We start from the raw sequence: 11,135 nt of genomic DNA, 5'->3' as shown, positions 1-11,135 counted from the left end.
GCGAACTTAACAAAAGAGATGCAGAATAGACAGGTATATTAGCTACACCAGCGATAATAGCAAACGTCTGAAAGAAAACAAAAACGAAAATAAAAGAACTTCAGATTCTTCAAGGAATTATTTAAATTAAGTTCAGATACATACACTCTAATACCAAACTACAATAAATTATGACTCCTTTAACATAATCTTCCGTATGTCTTTCAAATAATCACATTCATAACGGAATCAAAAATACGTAAACATTAACAATATCTAATTATGTACCTGTCAGTTGTGGAGGCGCAATGGTCCACTGGTTAGGGCAGTGGACTCACGTTCACAGGATCGCGGTTTCGATTCCCAGATCGGGCGTTGTGAGTGTTTATTGAGCGAAAACACCAAAAGCCCCACGAGGCTCCGGCAGGGGATGGTGGCGAACTCTGCTATACTCTTTCACCACAACTTTCTCGCACTCTTACTTCCTGTTTCTGTTGTGCCTGTAATTCAAAGGGACAACCTTGTCACACTGTGTCACGCTGAATATCCCCGAGAACTACGTTAAGGGTACACGTGTCTGTGGAATAATTTCGTTAATTTCACGAGCAGGCTGTTCCGTTGATCGGATCAACTGGAACCCTCGACGTCGTAAGTGACGGAGTGCCTGTCAGCCATAGATTAAAATTTGCTCCAGAGCATACATTTTCAGTATTTCTTTCATGTTTTTGTTTTATTTTTTTTTTCATTTCCTATTGCTACAAGAAATATTTGAACATCTGTTCTGATGTACATTTCACTTCAGCCATTTAGAAGTTCCAGCTTCTTCCATTTGTTTTAAACAAACATAAAATACACATGTATTTGTTTTGCCAGATTCCTGGTGTGAAATCGTGTGTTCACACAGATATTGTTATATTACGGGATGATCATTTTTTAGTTTTCCAAATAAACACTTATATTCGTTCTTCACTTCACATTTATTCTTGTTCTTATTTTATGTCCTTTGTTCGGAAATCTTTCGTCACACATTCTGTAACCTTTTCAGCGACTCTTCATCCCAAAATAGAACAGGAGACACGTGACACGTGTATATTCAATCAAAATGGTCCATAACTAAATTTCATGAGAACCGGATATGGATTTTGTTTTCCTCGTTATAAATCCTTTCTACTATAGACATAAGGCCTGAAATTTTGAGAGAGGGGGCTGGTCGATTATATCACCCCAGCACTCAATTGGTGCTTATTTTATCGACTCCGAAAAGGATGAAAGGCAAATACAATTTCGGCGGAATTTGAACTTAAGACGTAAAAGCGGACGAAATGCCGCCATTTTCCCCAGTGTGCTAACGATTCTACCAGCTCGCCGCCTATTACCTCATTATAAATGTCGTTAGAGTTTTGATGTAGATATTTCTAGATGGCTAGATTCTGATCAAATTTTATGGATGATTTGGAAACAAATTTGGAGGGAAAATACAGACATGCAGACATACGCCACACATACAAACATATACATATACGACGGACTTCTTTCAGTTTCCACCAACCAAATCCACTCATAAGACTTTGGTCGGCCCGAGGCTATAGCAGAAGATACTTGGTCCAGGTGCTACGCAGTGGGAGTGAACCGAGAATCATGTGGTTAGGAAGCAAGCTACTTACTGCGCAGCTACGTCAGCGCCTATATCTATCTATCTATCTATCTATCTATCTATCTATCTATCTATCTATCTATCTATCTATCTGTCTGTCTGTCTGTCTGTCTGTCTGTCTGTCTGTCTGTCTGTCTATCCATATATATATATAAATGAAGTATAAGGAAAGGAAAAATTGTAAGTGTGGATGAACTTTAATTCATTTCAATTCCAGGTTGGTACAGAAACAATATACTTTCTACAAATTGTTTCGGAGTCTAATTAATTCCAAAGACAAAAATGAAAAACTTAAAAGTTTTAATAAATTGAATTTAATTGAGTTTTACCTGTAAATTTGGATTTTTATCCCTAATATTATTGTTTTATATATATATATATATATATATATATATATATATATATATATATATATATATATATATATATATATATATATATATATATATATATATATGTATGTATATATATATATGTATGTATATATATATATATATATATATATATATATATATATATATATATATATATATATATATATTTCTAGTTTTGGATACCTGGCGTTCTTGTTATCTTTCATTTATTTGTTCGTTAACGTCTGGGCTACGAAAGGTCATTGTATATTTTTGTTGGTCGTAATCATTCATACCAGTATGTAATTCCTGACGAGGAATCTAATTTTTATTTCGTTTTTGTCTTTGGAATGAATTAGACTCCGAAACAATTTGTAGAATTTATATTGTTTCTGTACCAACCTTGATTTGAATTGAATTAAAGTTCGCCTACACTTTTTCCTTTCCTTATATTTCATTTACTGTTTTGCAGTATATATATGTATTTTTTACTTGGATGTTTGACAACCCTTTGAAGGATTTCGTTACCCACCTCTTTTATATACTCTTTACACTTTTACTTGTTTCAGTCATTTGACTGCGGCCATGCTGGAGTACCGCCTTTAGTCGAGCAAATCGACCCAGGACTTATTCTTTGTAAGCCTAGTACTTATTCTATCGGCTGTCAAGCAATGTTGGAGGGGGGACATATATATATGTATATATATATATATATATATATATATATATATATATATATATATATATACCAGAGTAACCACATGAAAGCGAAACAAGATGGAAAAATAGTACTCGAATACCAGCGGTAGAGTAATATGTTTTATTAAAAGCCAGCAAAAATATCACAAAAACTGTTACTCAGAGTTTCACGTTTCCGTTCGTCAGACAGTTTTGTTTAGAAAATCAAAACTGTCCGACGAGCGGGAACGTGAAACACTGAGTAACAGTTTTTGTGATATTTTTGCTGCTTTTTAATAAAACATATTACTCTACCACTGGTATTCGAGTACATAGGCACAGGAGTGGCTATGCGGTAAGTAGCTTGCTTACCACCCACATAGTTCCGGGTTCAGTCCCACAGCGTGGCATTTTGGGCAAGTGTCTTCTTCTATAGCCTCGGGCCGACCAAAGCCTTGTGAGTGGATTTGGTAGACGGAAACTGAAAGAAGCCCGTCGTATATATGTATATATATATATATGTGTGTGTGTGTGTGTGTGTGTGTTTGTGTGTCTGTGTTTGTCCCCCTAGCATTGCTTGACAACCGATGCTAGTGTGTTTATGTCCCCGTCACTTAGTGGTTCGGCAAAAGAGACCGATAGAATAAGTACTAAGCTTACAAAGAATAAGTCCCGGGGTCGATTTGCTCGACTAAAGGCGGTGCTCCAGCATGGCCACAGTCAAATGACTGAAACAAGTAAAAGAGTAAAAGAGAAAGAGGGAGTATATATATATATATATATATATATATATATATATATATATATAATAATAATAATAATGAGTGCAAAAAGAAGACGACACTTAAGAGATGGAAAAGAACATTGACGTTTGTGACGCTTATCTTTCATCAGAAAAATAGAACAATAAGGAAAGATAGTAGCATCTATTTATGATACGGACTTACCTTGATATTGATAAATGTGCGCCATAGTTTCGATCGTTTACTTTTTTCAGCTGATAAATGTATCTCCTTTGCTTTTCCATTGTTTAAGTCAGAAAGAAATATGTCCTTCTCTGTTATGCTTTCCATGCTGTAAAAAATAATTGAGGAACACTGACAATTTTAAATCGGTTATTATCAGTCTGATCCACTCATCTGTAAAACTGTTTTGTTTTTTTTAAATATGCAACAACAAATGCAATTTTATGCGTGCGTGCGTGAGTATGTACCTATATGTGTTTGTGTATAGCTATATAAAGCCATATGAATATATTCTGTTACGCCAGTGGAAAAGTCTTTTACGCTCCGAGCCTACGCTCTGATATATATATATATACAGATATATATATTTAAGAATTTAAGGATTGGAGAAAACGCATGTTATAATTGCATACTTTATTTCTACATATGTTTCAAAGGATTACAACCTGTGGATCACACAGGTTGTAATCCTTTGAAACATATGTAGGAATAAAGTATGCAATTATAACATGCGTTTTCTCCAATCCTTAAATTCTTAAATATACTCAAATACCCAAAATTTCAAGGAGTTCCTGCCTTAAAAACAGGAGCTAACCACAGCTATTTTGTGTTCTTTGCTACATTGGTTTCTATTAACCCATTTATTCTATCAGAAGAATCATTATTCATTAAGATAGAAGAAATACACATAATATATATATATATATATATATATATATATATATATATATATATATATATACTTAATTAAAATAGTTTTCTGCTCTATGCAAAAAGCCCGAAATTTCGGGCAAGGGGGCAAGTTTATTAGAATCGACCCCAGTACGCAACTGGTACTTAATTTATCGACCCCTAAAGAATGAAAGGCAAAGTCAACCGCGGCGGAATTTGAACTCAGAACGTAAATAAAGACAGACGAAATACCTATGTCTTTATTGCCCACAAGGGGCTACACACAGAGGGGACAAACAAAGACAGACAAACGGATTAAGTCGATTACATCGACCCCAGTGCGTAACTGGTACTTAATTTATCGATCCCGAAAGGATGAAAGGCAAAGTCAACCTCGGCGGAATTTGAACTCAGAACGTAACGGCAGACGAAATACTGCTAAGCATTTCGCCCGGCGTGCTAACGTTTCTGCCAGCTCGCCGCCTTATATAATTAATTCAGACAACTGTCTGCAATGTGGTTAGTCTTATTTTGTGTCATTTATCGTTTTCCTTTTTGGTTACTCGTATTTTGTGTCATTTATACTTTTGCTTTTTGGTAAGTCGTATTTAGCGACGCTGAACCACAAAAGAAACTTCGCACTGTGAAAGATTTTCTGTTTCGCACACGATATTCAGATTATATGGATTTTATCACATTTCTAGGTAGTTTAACATCAAGAAGATATCAGTGACTCACAACACCACTCTCTTTTGAAAACACAAGGATTCGAATTCGCTCACTTTTTTTTTTTAACATATTAATGCTCGCGAACGCATCTTTATGAAAAACATGATGCAGGGTCAAATCTTTCAATGGCTTGTCGACGTCCGGTTCGGGGCTCCATTCCCATCAACGGGCACGTCTGCAGTGGGCTGGAAAGCGTCAGAACTGGCAATATCCGCAGTGGAGGACCATAGTCGTCTCTGACGAAAGTCGATATTGCATTTCTGTGACCAATGACAGAGCAAAGGTTTGGAGAATGGTGAACATCATGCCGATAGCAATGTGATGGAGAGAGACTCATTGGGAGGACAGAGTATGGGGCGGGGTTGCTCTCAACCAGAAACTTGGACCGGTGGCCTTCCAAACATCGGCCAAGGCTGGGGCAATGAGGTAACCGCTGCTCGCTGTATCGACCAAGTGTTAAGGCCTCACATTGTGCATTACTTTTCCCGTCGTCTGAATCATGTGTGCCAACACGACAACACCCGTGCCTATACTGCCAGGTTGACAACAGACTTCCTCCAACAGTACAACATCCAGACACTGCCATGTCCTTCCCTAAGTCCGGACTGGAACCCCATAGAGCATCTGTGGGACGAAATCCAAAGAAGGCTAAATGACATCCGTCCAAGTCTGACAACTGCAGTACAACTCACTGCAAGTTTTAACAGAGTGTGGTCTGCAATCCCCATGGCCTTCATCGGTCGTTTGGTGCATTCAATGTATATAAGATGCCTGGCGGTAATCGACGCTAACGGTGGTCACATGAGATATTCAATTCATCTCTTTGGATCCATGACACAAAGTCATCAAGTGACACCATGTGACGTCAAACATGTTTCAGTAAATGATATTTTTATCATTAGGAAAGAACGGTTTCTTCATTAGCACTCTTCACTCAATGCTATGGTAGTCTGTTAATAAACCAGATTCTATTTAGAATGTGTGCGACATTTCTTTTGTGGTTCAGTAAATATATATATATATATATATATATATATATATATATATATATATATATATATATATATACACACAAAAACAATTGCAGCGTGGAAGGTGTTTATAAGCCATTTAAAAACACACAAAAAACGTTAGATTTACTTCAACATTTAAATTTAAATTGCCAAAATATTTTCGTCGCTTTGAGACCGCGACCTGTTCACAAAATTCCATGCTGCAAAATCTAACGGTTTTGTGTTTTTAAATGGCTTATAAGTAACTTCCACGCTGCAATTGTTTTCGTCCCAGCACACGAACTCAGATCAGGTCACTTGCTATGTAAGTACATCTCCGTAATATATATATATATATGTATATATATATATATATATATATATATATATATATATATATATATATATATATATATATATATATATATATATATATTTTGCATTGTCACTCGAAACCATGATCGAAGGATTGTAAGTACAACACTCTCACCACCAGTTCACATATCACCACATCCGAAGATAGCGAGCTTTATATTTAGTTTAGACGCTTTGATTGTTCACTAACGAAATGATTCTACGTAGTCCCAGTTTCTTTTTTATTATCCATATAAATATAAAGAAATGAGTTTAAAAGCCCAACTCGACAAAGCTTTTTTAATGGTATCCAATCACAGAGTTATATAACAGTGATATAAACTGCTTTTTTATGGAGTTCCGCAAAAATTGCTTATTTCTTTATTGCCCACAAGTGGCTAAGCATAGAGAGGACAAATAAGGACAGACAAGGAGATTAAGTCGATTACAGCAACCCCAGTGCGTAACTGGTACTTAATTTATCGACCCCGAAAGGATGAAAAGCAATGTCGACCTCAGCGGAATTTGAACTCAGAACGTAACGGCAGACGAAATACCGCTAAGCATTTCGCCCGGCCTGCTAACATTTCTGCCAGCGAGCTGGCAGAGTTAAGAAAAGTTTTCTGTTTCATGAAGTTGTCAGAGAAATTGACACTTAAGGGTCATATGACAGTGAAGCACCGGGCCATTTGCAAATTGCTGAGAAAGGTAGTATCCCATACGGATAATTTGATTACTCATCTGATGTGATACGATTTAGATGTAAAAGATTAAGTCTACACTATCTCATTCTCTCCAATGTAAATTACTTGTGTTGAAAACAATGCCGGCGCTAAACTACCGATAAAATCTCTCGACGTCACGGTTATTTGACGCTGTAGTCAATGAATCTATTTTGTCAATCATAAAAACTGTGTCACCGGATGCATTAATTGTTATTATCTACCTTTTCAACAGCCTTAAATTTGAGTCGTCATATCTATTTATAATATATTACATAATTTTAGAGTGTATCAACATATGAAATGTGGTATAATTTTAGAGTTATTTATAAGTATATCTCCAGGGATGCAGTTGGGTAACTAACAGTACCATTCGTGGCTTATTTTCAACTCCATATGCTTGATTTCCTATCACACATACATTATTACATACGTTGAATTTTGTTTATAAATTCTAGTTTTGAGGAGCCAAGTGTTTTCGAGTTGCTGTCACTTTTTTAAATGCCGTTTCAAGTCAGTTCACTTCATGTACATATATGTGTGTGTGTGTGTGTGCGTGTATCTATATCTATAAAACAGAGGATGTTTGTGTGTGTGTGTACGTGAATGTGGTTTATGCACGTCCACAAATTAGCACGCATGTCGCTCCAATTTTAGGAGGAGATTCGGAATGACCTTATGTGCATTTTGGCCAATTTTTTCTCTCAGAGGCACCCGCGTATAGCTGTAAAAATCGATAAACTTTTACGAATTTTGAAGTTTGTTGACATGGCGAAGTCAAATCTGTGCGTACGCGCTTGAAGGAGAGAGAGAGAGAGACATACAGACAGACAGAGAGAGAGAGAAAGAAAGAAAGAAATAGTGTGTTTGTGACAGGGGGGGGGGGAGAAACAGTGTTTGCTAGCGTCCAAAAAATAAAAGAATGAAAAAAGTGGGTAAGGCAAGCAAATTTTTCTAAGCAAGACAGAGTTTACTTTGCGAGCGTCTAAAAAAAAAAACAAAAAGACAAAAAACAAAAAACAAAAGAACGAAAAAGTGGAAAGGGAGGCAGAAAGCGTATTAGGAATGAAAATGTAGTTAAGACAGAGTAAGTTAAAATGTAAAAGGCATTTTTTTTTCTTAAACATGAGATATAGTTTAAAATATCCAATGTTTCTGAAAGACACTATATTCTATAATGAGATTATATATACTTTCTCACACAACAATTCAAATATATTTTTAAAAAATCATTTATTTGTTTTAAATCGTTCTTCTTTCTCCCCCCTCATATATACTACTTTGGGAGCGAAGGAGTTTTGTTTATATTTCACAACTATGAAACAAAAACGTATGTAATAATTTGTCAGTCACCACCCCCCAACCCGTTTTTCGGACCACAAAAAGGGTTTTGTAATGTTTCAGATTAACAACCGCACGATTTCCACTAGGGTGTTACGGTTAGGGTTTTAGGGTTAGGGTTAGAGTTTTACGGTTAGAATTAGGGTTAGGGTTAAGGTTAGTGTTAGGATTACGATTAGGGTTGGTGTTAGGGTTACGGTTTTAGGGTCAGGGTTAGGGTTAGGGTTTAGGGTTAGGGTTAGAGTTAACCTAGAAGGGACAGGCCCCTTATTCTTTGGTTAAGGCTGTTGGTAAGTTTTCCTAAGTTACTCCAATTCACATCCCCAATGCAAACCTTCAGATGAACCTTTTCCTATGCAGATCTCTAATGCAACTTTAAAAAAAAAACAGTCAATGAGTGGAAATAACCAATAAACTGATTCCTTATGGGATTTCCCAATTAAATTGCTAGCAAACCATTTTCAGCCAAACCAATTTCAACGGATTTCGCTCAAATCTGATGTCCATGTTACTTATTTTGGTTTGAAATAAAGCACTTGATCACTTAATAATCCTAGCTTAATCCCGAGCAGCGCCGGGCTATACTGCTAGTTTATATATATATATATATATATATATATATATATATATATATACACGAGGATGAGTCAAAAAGTAATGCCATTTTGTTTAGGACAGGTATAATTACCAACACAAGAACATGTATCATACATCATAAATGAAACTAGTCCTTTGTGGATAACATCTCTACTTCACAAAATAGCCACTTTTACTCTCAGTAGCAATGTTCCACCTTCGAATGAGAGCATGTATCCCTGCTCCGTAAAATTCTGTTGACTGTTCTTTGAGCCACTTCTTCGCTACAGTTTTCACTTTCTCGTCACTGGAAAAATGTTTGCCTCTCAAACCCTCTTTCACGGGGCGCTAAATTATTCCAGACACCCAAAAGCTGTCATTGACAAAAGAACAACGAATTGAAATCATACATACATACATACATACATACATACATGCAGTAGTCGCAAGATTTCAGCAGAACTTAATGGAAAATATGGAACCAACATAACACACGGTACCGTTGCAAAAGTTATGATAAAGTTTTTAAAAACTGGATCTGTTGAAGATCAAGGAAGAAGTGGTGGAACACGTACAGCAACCGAAGAAAACACAACAATTAGATTCCTCGCATCAGTAACACGGAACCTCCATAGAAGTACACGAAAATTGGCTGCTGAAATTGGGGTCAATCAGCCGAGTATCACGCGCATTTTAAGATCAAATAAGTGGCATCCGTACAAAGTGAAGATGCTACAGCATATGAGTGAAGATGACCCAGATAGACAACTGGAAGTTTGTGAATGGGCATCCAGCAAATTGACCGATAGCGCAATCTTTTCAACTAAGATCTTGTTTACTGACGAAGCTAACTTTTACGTCACTGGAGAGGTTAATAGCCAAAACATGCCTTATTGGAGCAATGCTAACCCTCACTGGATGAGTGCAACAAAAATGCAAGGTGCTAGTAAAGTGATGGTTTGGGTTGGGATATGGGGTGACAAAAACATTGGCCCAATTTTTGTTAATGGAAATCTTAATGCCGAAAAGTATCTCAACATGTTGCAAGAAGAAATTTTCCCATCACTGCTAAACGAGGGCGGTAACTTTCCTATTTACCTCCAGGAAGATGGAGCCCTACATCATTATACTATTCAAGTGCGTCAGTGGTTGGATCATATCAGACATTTCCAGATGCCTGGATTGGTAGGCGTGGTCCAACTGAGTGGCCTCCAAGATCCCCTAATCTGACCCCTCTTGATTTCTACCTTTGGGGGCATTTGAAAGACATGGTGTATCGCGAAAAGATAAGACAAATCATTTGAAGGAACGCATCGCCAATTCATTTGCACAAGTATCTCCAGATGTGCTATTACGAGTTCACAATGAGTGGGGTAAACGTATTGCAATGTGTATTCAAAACAATGGTAACCATGTAGAGTGTGTTAAATAAAAAAAAAACTGTCCTTATAAACTGTTTCTTATAAAAAAAAAAAAGATTATTCCTATGTATGGCAACTTTTGAATCACCCTGTGTGTGTGTATGTATACTTAAATAAATGTGTGAGTGAGACAAACTTCTTTCAGTTTCCGTCAACAAAATCCTTTCATAAGGTTTTGGTTTGCTTAAATTTGGAATCAATATATTACGTTGCATCATATTATTTATATAATATTATTTTATTCTTTTACTTGTTTCAGTCATTTGACTGCGGCCAGTATATGTGTGTGTGTGTGTGTGTGCGTGCATGTATGTATGTATGTATGTATGTATGTATGTATGTATGTATGTATGTATGTATGTTTGTGTTTACATGCTCTAGTGATATCTGTGTGTCTGTATGTTACGTTTGTTTACTTAGAATATTCCACCTTTGATATTGTATTGCAGTAAAACATAAGTAAGAAAAATCGGTGAGAATAAATGAAAATTCATCAAATAATCAGACATACCTTCAACAACGTTTTACTCGCACAAGAGAAGCACAACCGATCTGTAGTCTGTCATCTATTGCAAATATTTAAGGTATAATACTTTTATAATAATGCTCATGTGATACATGACTTAATAGCCGCTTGACCCACTTACGTACATAACCTTTCGTAATAGATTCCATTTGATATATCTCGTTGAAGAAAAT

At 36.2% G+C, this 11,135-nt stretch overlaps 1 protein-coding gene across 2 annotated transcripts in view; it reads right to left on the bottom strand.

The window, feature by feature from the left end:
- Nucleotides 1-11,135, bottom strand: part of LOC106871551 (solute carrier organic anion transporter family member 2A1) — a 37,506-nt gene extending 26,371 nt beyond the window's left edge. The window contains exons 1-3 of one of the 2 annotated variants that reach the window (XM_089351418.1): nucleotides 10,948-11,135; nucleotides 3,612-3,738; nucleotides 1-67 (exon numbers count right to left, since the gene is read on the bottom strand). The exon at nucleotides 1-67 is cut by the window's left edge and continues 243 nt beyond it. In XM_089351418.1, the coding sequence (XP_089207544.1) occupies nucleotides 1-67; nucleotides 3,612-3,737 (193 nt within the window). In that variant the 5' untranslated portion in view covers nucleotide 3,738; nucleotides 10,948-11,135. The remainder of the gene's footprint in view (nucleotides 68-3,611; nucleotides 3,739-10,947) is intronic. The other variant, XM_089351419.1, reaches the window with a different exon arrangement.

This window comes from Octopus bimaculoides, chromosome 4, assembly GCF_046866305.1.
Source record: "Octopus bimaculoides isolate indiv1 chromosome 4, ASM4686630v1, whole genome shotgun sequence".
Classification (NCBI taxonomy): Eukaryota; Metazoa; Mollusca; class Cephalopoda; order Octopoda; family Octopodidae; genus Octopus; species Octopus bimaculoides.
The sequence above is the reverse complement of the archived record's forward strand: the minus strand, read 5'-3'. Positions and strand labels throughout refer to the sequence as shown.